The sequence below is a fragment of the Oncorhynchus clarkii genome, chromosome 8, assembly GCF_045791955.1.
Source record: "Oncorhynchus clarkii lewisi isolate Uvic-CL-2024 chromosome 8, UVic_Ocla_1.0, whole genome shotgun sequence".
In the NCBI taxonomy this organism is placed as follows: domain Eukaryota; kingdom Metazoa; phylum Chordata; class Actinopteri; order Salmoniformes; family Salmonidae; genus Oncorhynchus; species Oncorhynchus clarkii.
Window position 1 is genome coordinate 15,499,317 of NC_092154.1, and position 13,004 is coordinate 15,512,320.

The 13,004-nt window shown below is 40.2% G+C and overlaps 1 protein-coding gene across 7 annotated transcripts in view; it reads left to right on the top strand.

Annotated features, from left to right (window-relative positions):
* Window positions 1-10,408, top strand: part of LOC139415003 (probable E3 ubiquitin-protein ligase RNF144A-A) — a 40,673-nt gene extending 30,265 nt beyond the window's left edge. For 4 of the 7 annotated variants that reach the window (XM_071162706.1, XM_071162707.1, XM_071162704.1 and 1 more), the window contains 4 exons: window positions 434-644; window positions 2,678-2,825; window positions 5,134-5,223; window positions 7,633-10,408. In XM_071162706.1, the coding sequence (XP_071018807.1) occupies window positions 434-644; window positions 2,678-2,825; window positions 5,134-5,223; window positions 7,633-7,791 (608 nt within the window). In that variant the 3' untranslated portion in view covers window positions 7,792-10,408. The remainder of the gene's footprint in view (window positions 1-433; window positions 645-2,677; window positions 2,826-5,133; window positions 5,224-7,632) is intronic. The other 3 variants (XM_071162709.1, XM_071162710.1, XM_071162705.1) reach the window with 1 other exon arrangement.
* Window positions 10,409-13,004: the final 2,596 nt, after the last annotated feature.

Here is a 13,004-nt window from a genome sequence, read left to right on the forward strand (position 1 = left end):
CCAGGACACGGAATCATACTGTATTTCAGAATAGCTTTTATTGAGATGCCAAAGATGGAGAAGTGGAAATGGCTTCAGAAGCTGTGGTGGTAGCCTTGTTCTACATGTTTCTCTATTGGGTGTGCCGTTCCCACATGTTTCCTGTGGAGGTAAGAGGTCCCAGGCATAGAAATACAATGACTAGTACGTGATTCCCCATTTTAAGTCAACGTTCCGTGATGGGTAAACCGGCGGCCATATTGACTGTACCATGAAGTCTGTTTCTGTGGTATCAGAGAGCTCTGTCCATTTGTGATGGGAGGATAACAGTGGAAAATGGGCTGAAACAGGACTACCTGAACTCATCCAATACAAATGTTAGTTTTCCACTGCAAAACGTTTTGTTACAATGTCCTTTAATGAATACGACCCTGTCCATGTGTGTCTTCCACAGAGGTGCTGCTGGACCCGTGTCGAACCTGGTGCCCGTCCTCGTCATGCCAGGCAGTGTGCCAACTGAAGGAAGGGGAAGTGGCACTACCACAGCTGGTCCAGTGCTCGGTGTGCAGGCTGGAGTTCTGCTCAGCCTGCCAGGCCAGCTGGCATAAAGGACAGGCCTGCCAGGACAACATGCCCATCATCACCTTCCTACCCGGGGAGACCAGGTAGGCTACAACATTACTACTACTGCCATTACAAACACAACTACAACACTACAACACAGCTACTACTACTACTACTACAACTACTACTCTACTACTACAGCTACTACAATACAGCTAATACTACTACTACTACAACATGCCCATCATCACCTTCCTATCCGGGGAGACCAGGTAGGCTACAACATTACTACTACTGCCATTACAAACACAACTACAACACTACAACACAGCTACTACTACTACTACTACTACTACAACAGCTACTACAATACAGCTAATACTACTACTACTACAACATGCCCATCATCACCTTCCTACCCGGGGAGACCAGGTAGGCTACAACATTACTACTACTGCCATTACAAACACAACTACAACACTACAACACAGCTACTACTACTACTACTGCAACTACTACAACTACTACTCTACTACTACAGCTACTACAATACAGCTAATACTACAACATGCCTAGTACTACTACACACATACTACAACTATCACTACTACAACAAAACAGCTACTACTACCACTACTAATACAATACACCTACTACTACTACAACACACCTACTACACACATACCACTACTAATACTACTACTAATACTACTACTACAACAACGCAGGTACTACTACTACACATATACTACTAGTACTACTACTACTGTCACTACTACAACAATACAGCTACTACTACAACTACTAATACAATACACCTACTACTACTACTACTACCACTAATACTACAATACACCTACTACTACAACACATCTACTATTACTACTACTACTATTACTACCACCACTACTACTACCGCTACTACTACTACAACACATTTACTACAACTACTGCTGCTACTACTACACACCTACTACTAGGACCACTACTACTACAACAACATATCTACTATTACACACATACTACTACTAACTACTACTATCACTGCAATACACTACAATACAGCTAATACTACTACTACTACAACAACACACCTAGTACTACAACGCATGTACTACTACTACTACAACTACCACTACAAAACACCTACTACTACTACTGCTACCACTACTACGACTACTACTACTACTACCACTACTACTACTACAACACATTTACTACTACTACTACTACTACTACCTCTATTACTACTACAACACATTTACTACTACTATTACTACTATTACTATTACTGCTACTACTACTACAACACATTTACTACTATTATTACTGCGATTACTACTACTACTACTACCACTACTACTACTACACATTTACTACTACTATTACTACCACTACTACTACTACTACTACTACTACAACACATTTACTACTACTATTACTACCACTACTACTAGTACCACATATTTACTCCTACTATTACTACTACAAACTACTACTACTACTACCACTACTGCAACACATTTACTACTACTACTACTACTACTACTACTACTACACATTTAGTACTACTTCTACTTCTATTACTACACATGTATTACTACTATTACTACTAGTACTACTACTACTACTACTACTACACATTTACTACTACTACCATTACTACTACAAAACACCTACTACTACCACTACAACACACCTACCACTACTACTACAAAACACCTACGTACTTCTACTACTATGACACACCTTCTACTACTACTGCAACACATGTGCTACTACTGCTACTGCTACTACTACTACTACTACTACTACTACTACTACTACTACTACTACTACTACTACTACTACTACTACTACTACTACTACTACTACTACTACTCGCCTACTGTACCCTGGACCAGGGTAGGGTTCAGTAGGAAGGAACCGGTTTGAAACATTGTAAAATGGCAAGGTTCTATTTCAACGTGTCCAATTGTCCAATTGTCCAACAGACAATAAGAACACAACAAGGCCCAACATAGAGTCAATGATAGAGTGATGTTTAGCTGTTAGTATCACTCTTATTATCCTTGACAGTGCAGTATGTACTGGTCTATATATGTCCTGTCCCCTGATGATTATTATCTTCCAGTTCCTTCTACAAGAGCGACGATGAAGATGCACCCATCAAGTGCTGTCCCAAGTGTAAGGTGTACATCGAGAGGGACGAAGGCTGTGCTCAGATGATGTGCAAGAACTGTAAGCACGCCTTCTGCTGGTACTGTCTGGAGTCTCTGGACGTGAGTAGAAGCCATAAACACCGAACACATACACAACCTTCTGCTGCTACTGCCTGGGCTTGCCATAGAGATACAGTCTAATACTCTAATACTTAGTAGTGTTCTATTGAATTGTGTGGAACCTGCACACAGTGACCAGAGCTTGCAAAACGGACTTTGAGCGTGGTATGACTGTCGGTGCCCGGTGCGCCGCTTCCAGTATCTCAGAAACGGACGGCCTCCTGGGCTTTTCACTCACAACAGAGTCTACGGTTTACAGAGAATAGTGCAACAAACAAAAAACATCCAGTCAGCAGCAGTTCTGTGGGCAAAAACAGCTCGTTGATGAGAAAGGTTGAAGGAGACTGGCAAGAATCCCGCAAGCTAACAGGCGGGCCACAAACAGGCAAATAACAGTGCATTACAACAGTGGTGTGCAGAACGGCATCTGGGAATGCAGAACTCCCCGGTCCTTGTCACGGATGGGCTATTGCAGCAGACAACCACACCGGGTTCCACTCTTATCAGCTAAACACAAGAAGAAGCAGCTTCAGGGGGCATGCAATCACCAACAATGAACAATTGAGGAGTGGAAAAACATCGCCTGGCCCGACGAATCCCAGTTCCTGTTGCAGCATGCTGATGGTAGAGTCAAGATTTGGCTTAAGCAGCACGAGTCCATTGCCCCATCCTGCCTGGTGTCAACGGTACAGACTGGTGGCGGTGGTGTAATGGTGTGAGGAATGTTTTCCTGGCACACGTTAGGTCCCTTAATACCAATTGAGCAACGTTGGAACGCCACACCTTGTAGAATCCATGCCCAAAATAATTCAGGCTGTTCTGGAGGCAAACTACTCTTTTGTTGCCGTTTTTACAATAAACAAAAACATACATAGCAAAAACAATAGTCAACTTAACATTTACATACATTCTTTTCAACAAACATTAATGACATCACACTTGCTTGGACGCACATGTTCCCAACGTATCCACATATAATGTTGTTTTCAATGCTTGTAAGAATTTTCCCCATATGACTTAAAATATTTGTTATGTTGTTTCCGTCTGTAGCCAGTTATATTTAAACAATAAAGCATTAGATTTTTACATTCTCTTAACGTTGGGGTATCATTTGACTTACAGTATTTAAGTAATAGCTTCTTCAATATAAGTGACAAAATTCTATTGTCCAACCCATTGGGTATCTCACCACACCTCCATATGCCATGTCTTGAAATACTTTATACAGATAGACAGATTCAAAATAAACGTACATTGTAAAACTTCTGACAGCCAGCATTCAAAGATTTTTTTGTTGTCTTTATAGCACTCCCAGAAGGCATTCATTATTCATGTCACGGGGAACTAGGTGTGTGAGGAATGGAATCAGGCGCAGAGAGTTCCACAGGGAAAAAGTGTACTTTAATAAGGTACAAACAAACAAGCCCACAACACAGGGCGCGGAAATATATGGACCATCCAAAAACACAGGGTACCAGGTCCAGAACACGAACACACCTAACTAACGTACACACGTAACACAAAATTAATTCTGCACAAAAACAAGGGTGGGTAAACCTACTTTAAATAAGGAAGCCCATCAAGCTCACACACATAGACACAGGTGCAACTAATAAGACAAAACAAACAGACAACGAAAAAGGGATCGGTGGCGGCTAGTAGGCCGGTGAGGAGGACCGCCGAGCACCGCCCGAACAGGCAGGGGAGCCAACTTCGGCAGAAGTTGTTAGTTTTACACTTAAGACATGACTCTGCCATTGTGCTGTAGAATTTGTGAATTTTGTCTCTTTCAGTTTATACTGGATTAAGCATCAATTTGAATTAATTGTAATTCTGTTCATTATTTTCGAACACTCCCTTCATCTTGTGCCAATATCAGTTATTTTTAAGTCTTGATTCCAATAGTTACTTATTATAGTTAAGGTTTCTTATCACATGAGTATCTGTTTCTGACTCAAATAGGATTCCATCAACATTGCTCTGATGTCCAAACGCTTTCAGGTTCATTTTCTCATTCTGTCATGGAAATAATTATATTTAGGCAATTACCATGTCATTTACGGTTTCTTTGATTTTAGATTTCCACGTGGGTCAATTTATCGGTGAATTCTGAATGTATAATTCAATAGATAACAATTTGAACAGAAAATATCAACACAAGTCTAATCTTAGTGTGTCTTGTCAAAACATACATATGATCTCGGCCAGTGTCCATTTTTCTAGTGGGCCTGCCCCCACATTTAACCCTGACTTTTAAAACATTTAATCCAGGCTTTAACCCTGATAGTGATTCTTTCTCTCTCTCCAGGACGACTTCCTCCTGATCCACTACGATAAAGGGCCATGCAGAAACAAACTGGGCCACTCCAGAGCTTCAGTGATCTGGCACCGGACACAGGTACTGTATTGTAAAAACTAAGCATTAGTTGGCTTTAGCTCAGCGGGCTAACAATCGTCTGGCATGCTGGAGTTCCGGGTTCGAACCCAGTCAGTCACACAGGTTAGCTGTGGCAGCAGTATCTACAGTTGAAGTCGGAGGTTTACATACATTCTTCCAACAATTGTTTACAGACAGATTATTTAACTTAATATCACTGTATCACAATTCCAGTGGGTCAGAAATGTACATACACTAAGTTGACTGTCCTTCTAAACAGCTTGGAAAATTCCAGAAAATTATGTCATGGATTTAGAAGCTTCTTATAGGCTAACTGACATCATTTGAGACATTTGAGACAATTGGAGGTGTACCTGTGGATGTATTTCAAGGCCTACCTTCAGACAGCAAAGGACCTTGTGAAGATGCTGGAGGAAACAGGTACAAAATTATCTATATCCACAGTAAAACGAGTCCTATATCGACATGAAATGCTGCTCGGCAAGGAAGAAGCCACTGCTCCAAAACCGCCATAAAAAAACAGACAACGGTTTGCAACTGCACATGGGGACAAAGATCGTTCTTTTTGGAGAAATGTCCTCTGGTCTGATGAAACAAAAATATAACTGTTTGGCCATAATGACCATCATCATGTTTGGAGGAAAAAGGGGGAGGCTTGCAAGCCGAAGAACACCATCCCAACCGTGAAGCACGGGGGTGACAGCATCATGTTGTGGGGGTGCTTTGCTGCAGGAGGGACTGATGCACTTCACAAAATAGATGGCATCATGAGGAAGGAACATTATGTGGATATATTGAAGCAACATCTCAAGACATCAGTAAGGAAGTTAAAGCTTGTTCGTAAATGGGTCTTCCAAAAGGACAATGACCCCAAGCATACTTCCAAAGTTGTGGCAAAATGGCTTAAGGACAACAAAGTCAAGGTATTGGTGTGGCCAACACAAAGCCCTGACCTCAATCCTATAGAAAATTTGTGGGCAGAACTGAAAAAGTGTGTGCGAGCAAGGAGGCCTACAAACCTGACTCACTTACACCAGCTCTGACAGGAGGAATGGGCCAAAATTCACCCAACTTATTGTGGGAAGCTTGTGGAAGACTACCCGAAACGTTAGACCCAAGTTAAACAATTTAAAGGCAATGCTACCAAATACTAATTGGATGTATGTAAACTTCTGACCCACTGGGAATGTGATGAAATAAATGAAAGCTGAAATAAATCATTATTTCTACTAATATTCTGACATTTCACATTCTTAAAATAAAGTGGTGATCCTAACTGACCTAAGACCATTTTTACTAAGATTTAAATGTCAGGAATTGTGAAAAACTGAGTTTAAATGTATTTGGCTAAGGTGAATGTAAACTTCCGACTTCAACTGTATGTAGACCAATCCCCCACCTGCCTGTCCAGTTACAGGTCCTTGTTTTCATACTATCCGCCTGTCACTGTAGAAGGAGGTCTTGGAGGAGGTCTAAGACAACATTGGGACAACAATTGTAAAAAAAAATGTGTTTGAATGTGTCTGGTCACACTAGTTCCTCTGTAGGTCTTATGTAGGTTTAACACCTAACTGCTTCATCAATATTTAAAAGGTGTTGTTGAAAGCTCTTATCCCATTAGACTCAACACTTAACACTACCAACACAATGATTTTTATAACAGCATGTTGCCTGTTTATCATCAAGGACACTAAGGGATGTATATATCTGTATATTCAGTGTCAGAAACCACAGGTGGTTGGTGCCACCTTAGTTGGGGGGCTCGTGGTATTGGCTGTAGCGGAATCGGTGGAATGATATAAAATACATTAAACACATGGGTTCCATGTGTTTGATGTCATTCCATTCACTCCGTTCCAGCCATTATTATGAGCCGTCCTCCCCTAAGAAGCCTCCACTATCAGAAAAACTGTATGTTTTCCAATCCTGTCTGTCACAATGTAGATTTATATTTGTGGAACTACTGCCACCTTCTGGATATTCAGTGTACTAATTCATGGGCAAGTGAAAGATTGAATAATGTTGTGTTGATGCATCATTGTACTACTTACTGTACATCACTTCCCTCCGGTGTCTATGTGATGTCTGGGTTAAAACAAGCACCTCATGAATCCCATGTTACAACTGGTGACGTTAAAAGAGCTTAGATACATTTGGTTGATTGCTAATGTGTGTATGTTGTAAAATCATTCACTTCCACTTGCGCTCTCTCTCTTTCTCGCTCTTGCTCTTTCTCTCTTGCTCTCTCTCGCTCTCTCTTGCTCTCTCTCTCTCTCGCTAGTGTCTCTCTATCGCTCTCTCTCTCGCTCTCTTTCGCTCTCTCTCTCTCTCTCTCTCTCTCTCTCTCTCTCTCTCGCTAGTGTCTCTCACGCGTTCTTGCTCTCTTTCTCGCTCTCTCTCTCTCGCTAGTGGCTCTCTATCGCTCTCTCTCTCTCGCTACTGGCTCTCACTCTCGCTCTCTTTCTCTCTCCAGGTGGTGGGGATATTTGCTGGCTTCGGTCTGCTCCTACTGGTGGCTTCTCCCTTCCTCCTCCTAGCCACACCCTTTGTTCTGTGCTGCAAATGTAAATGCAGTAAAGGAGATGACGATCCTCTGCCTACCTAACCAACCCTGCCCTGGACACAGGGTCAGGTCAGCTCACCTGACAGACAGGGGCACCAGGCCTGTTGATGGACAGGGTGTTTGGTGTTTGGTTAGTCATCCACTCCTTACAGTGTTTTAATCCCGCACACCGGCCCAGAGGACTCTTAGGGATTGATGGGTTTGTCGCTGGGGCAGCACAGTGCAAGTGGAAGAGGAACATTGACTGGGTTGAGCCAGAAAATTGGGTTGTGGGGACACTCTAAACAGTGTAGTTTTGATGTGATGTGTTAAGAAGGACCGGGCCTGCAGAGGCGAGGAGGACAGAACCACCAGTCAGTGTTGGGCTGGGTTGGTTGTTGCTTCAGAGGTCAATCTGGGATTGGTGGTTATAGCTCTGTCTATGTGGGTCAGGTTCAAGGTTAAGGTTATTTGTACAACTGTCTTGGTGCTTGTTTGGGGGACTGCAAATATAATGTTTGGAGGGAGCAGCCTTGGCTATCAGCCACGGAATGTGGAAGTGTCTCCTATAAGGGTAGATACTGTGTCCCAAGTGACAACGTATTCCCTATATAGTCCTCTATTTCTGACCAGGACCCATAAGGCTCTGGTTAAAAGTAGTGCACTATTTAGGGAATATTTACTTACCAACCGGTTCTCCCTCTTCAGCTCTTGAGCTTTGTATCAGAACACAAACAATATCAAGGATCTCATCAGAGAAAACCATTTCAGATTATCCGTTTGTATCATGTAAATCTCTGAGGATTCACAACGTCCCTCAAATATATTTTGAATGTTTTGTTTTCTATTATAGACTTGCTGGGAAAGATTTGTCAGATAAAAGATGAGACTATTGTTCAACATAACCTACAGGATGCATGGCTACTATATGCTTGAGGATGTTATATAATCTCCTCAGATTATAAGGAGTCAACTTTACCACCATCTTGAATTTACTGCCTGTTCTCCCGAAGAAAAATATGTGTAAATGGGCAAACTTCCTTTGCAACTATTTACCATAGAATCATTTGCTAGAATCGAGAGTGAATGGTATAACATTGATCTTTCAGTATTTCTATCAACACAGTGGAATAAACAGCATACAGGCCGCCCAGATGTAGCAAGCAGGGTTGGAGTCGATTCCATTTCAGTTCAATCAATTCAGGAAGATAAATTAAATTCCAATTTCAATTTTCCTCATTGTTTCTTTATGAGAAATATTTGGAATTGGAATTGGAATTTACTGAATGAAAAGGAATTGACCCCAACCCTGGTCGCAAGTGCTAATGTCCACTGAATAACCCATTCTGTAGCAGCTCAACCTAGTTCTGTTATATTTACTAGCAGTGAAACCTCTTTACCCTTTAATGAGTTAAACTAACCATCTTATATTAGACAATGCACTTGAGTTGAGGTAGCCAAGGTGCCACAAAATGTCTTTCAAATCTACTTTGATATGAGTGTGATTGATTCACACTCCCTTTTTACCAAAATGCTCTTATTTGATATTGTACAATTCTGAACACTACTGTTATTTATCCTACAATTTGTCACATGTACTACTAGCATTCTCCTGTTACGCTCCACACCAATTATGTTGAGAAAGACTTCATTGCTTGCGTGTTGTATTTTTGTGGATAGAAAAATATCAGAATAGTAGCTTTACTTAAAAGAATTCTGTGACACAATGACAATGGTGTACATTCTGGGTTTTAAAAGTGTACAAGTTTTCTATCACATAGTTTTTTGTATACGGATATAATCTCACCCCCAGGTTCAAGTGCTATGACAGAGCGAGAGCCAGCAAGTGGACTAGATTAATATGGATGTATTTCCATGATATGATTTAGAATTTTTAAATGTACTGCTTAATTGATCATTTCACGGTATTCTGTCACAAAACCTGACCAATTGAGTGAGACTCCAAATATGGGCTCAACACATCCTGGTCCAGTTTTATAGCAGCAATTGGGTCAATGCAGCAAGAGACTTATCTGAGAAATGAGGAGGTGTGTGTGTGTTAGGGGGCGGGATCAGGCTAATAGGCTTATTTATAATTGGTGGTCAAGTTTTTGGAGTCAAATGTAGCCAAAATGATCCTTTAAGATGTCTAGGTCAGGACCACTTGTAGTGTGTGTTCACTTCCATTTTAACTTCTTCATTTTGTTTGTATTTAGGGGGTTTTATGTTTAAAGAATATTGCATTGCACTCAACTAATTATATTTAAACTGTATGAAGAACATCTTTGTTACTGTAGCATTTCTGCACATGAGTTCTGTTATGTTAAATGGATACTTCGGGATTTTGGCAATGAGGCCCTTCATCTACTTCCCCAGAGTCAGATAAACTCGGGAATAGTATTTTTATGTCTCTGTGTGCAGTTTGAAGGATGTTGCTATCTAGCGCTAGCACAATTGCTAACTAGCCTTAACACCATGCATGCTAGCAGATACCATAGACTTCCAGCCATTGTGCTAACGCTAGTTAGCATTGCCAAAATCCCCAAATATCCATTTAAGTTCTTGTTCAGATGTTTACATACTGTACATTTGTTTGTAACACCACATACTTTAAATAAAAAGCACAGTTAGCTTGTTCTGATAGCAGGTATTCTTGGTTATGTGCTTTGAGTAAATGGAATCAAATTAAATCAAATTTTACCTGTCACTTGCCGAATGCAACAGGTGTTGACTTTACTGTGAAATGCTTATTTACGAGCCATTTCCCAACAATGCAGAGTTTTAAAAAAGAATAGTAAATTGCTAAATAAAAAAGATAAATAGTAATAAAATAACATTAACGAGGTTATATACAAGGAGTACCGGTAATGAGTCAATGTGCAGGGGTACCAGGTATAATATGTAGGTAGGGGTGAAAGTGACTAGTCAATCAGGATAGAATATAAACAGAATAGCAGGGGGAGTATATGGGCCTCCTTTCAGACCCTGGGGATGGTACCAGAAATAATTGTAAAGTAACAAATATGTGTTAAAGATTCTCCAGTCAGAGGAACAGAAAAATGCAGCAATAAAGAATCAAGCACATCATCAATCAATTTGTTATACATCAATCTTGTGCAGGGCGTCTTGCACATCACTAGTAGAAAGTTGTTGAAATGAAAAGAAAGAACTGCAGAGGGAAAGGAAGATCAGATGTTTCGATGCAGTACTCTGTACTATCATCTATAGAGTGGAGTAGCACAATATACAGTGGGACTACAAGTAATGTACAGTTAGACTATATTATTCACACGTTATGGTAACATAGATGTTTTAATACATGCTTTATGAAAACCACAATGTCACCACTCTAATAAGTAAACTATTACTGTTTATCCCTGAAAAATAACCACATTGAAAACTCAGTACACAGACACACCGCCATCCTCTGCCCCTCTACAGTTAATCATTTGAAGAGCAGACCTAACACACTCTGGACCTCTTGACACGAACAGGCTCCCCCAGTCCAAGACGGGGTGGCGGGACCTCAACATCTGCTGTGTGTGGTCTAATCCGAGCATCTAGTTCTGTGTCCCTGGACCACGCATGGTCTGGCACGGGGACCCGCAGGGGCAGGTGGGCAGCTGCCTCCCACGGCAACAGTTCAACACCAAACCTAATCAATTCATGTGCTTCTCCACCAACTACCTCGGCCATCTGTCCGGACCTGAACTACACACCACACAGGAACACAGCAGCGCTACGATGTTCACTCCGGTGCACACAGAACGACAGAACTCACGATCAGAGGCTAGATCCCATGTTGTTATCTAACTAGAGATGTTGAAGACAATGCTGGTACAAAGGAGGGTGTGTTTACTGCCTCTTGGTTTCAATCTACTAAGTGAAATATTGAGGGTGGAAGTTGGGAGTAGGGAGCTGAAATACTGTTTTACAGCCACAAGAGGGCATCCTTAGTTTGGATTTCGTTATGTAACCACTGCATCTAACAATGTGCCCAATTGCTCACATGGTACATTAGCTTTGTGACTGTATAACGTTTATTGTTTACTTTCTGTTTTTCATTAAACAACACTAAACACATACTAAACAACACTAAACACATACTAAACACATACTAAACAACACTAAACAACACTACACACATAATAAACAATATTAAACAACACTAAACACATACTAAACAACACTAAACACATACTAAACACACACTTAACACATACTAAACAACACTAAATGCATACTACACAACACTAAACACATACTAAACAACACTAAACACATACTAAACAACACTAAACACATACTAAACACATACTAAACAACACTAAACAACACTAAACACATAATAAACAATATTAAACAACACTAAACACATACTAAACACATACTAAACAACACTAAACAACACTAAACACATAATAAACAATATTAAACAACACTAAACACATACTAAACACATACTAAACACATACTAAACAACACTAAACACATAATAAACAATATTAAACAACACTTAACACATACTAAACAACACTAAATGCATACTACACAACACTAAACACATAATAAACAATATTAAACAACACTAAACACATACTAAACACACACTTAACACATACTAAACAACACTAAATGCATACTACACAACACTAAACACATACTAAACAACACTAAACACATACTAAACACATACTAAACACATACTAAACAACACTAAACAACACTAAACACATACTAAACAACACTAAACAACACTAAACACATACTAAGCAACACTAAACAACACTAAACACATACTAAACAACACTAAACCACACTAAACACATACTAAACAACACTAAACCACACTAAACACATACTAAACAACACTAAACCACACTAAACACATACTAAACAACACTAAACTACACTAAACACATACTAAACAACACTAAACTACACTAAACACATACTAAACAACACTAAACCACACTAAACAATACATAAGTAAAGACTTTGATAACTGATGTGGAAGTGGTTCTTTAGTACCATGTCAGCCTTTAGATGTAGTTATGTAATACTGATTAAATGATATTTTGTCAATTAAATGAGCTTAAATTATCCAATGACTTTTGCAACGTAGTAACAAAAATAAGCTATGCAAAATGGCGATCCTGCAACGTGCAGCCCCGCAATTATATATTTGGCGCAAGCACGCTGGATTGAGATTTTGCGTAGCTAATTGTATTCTTGCGTT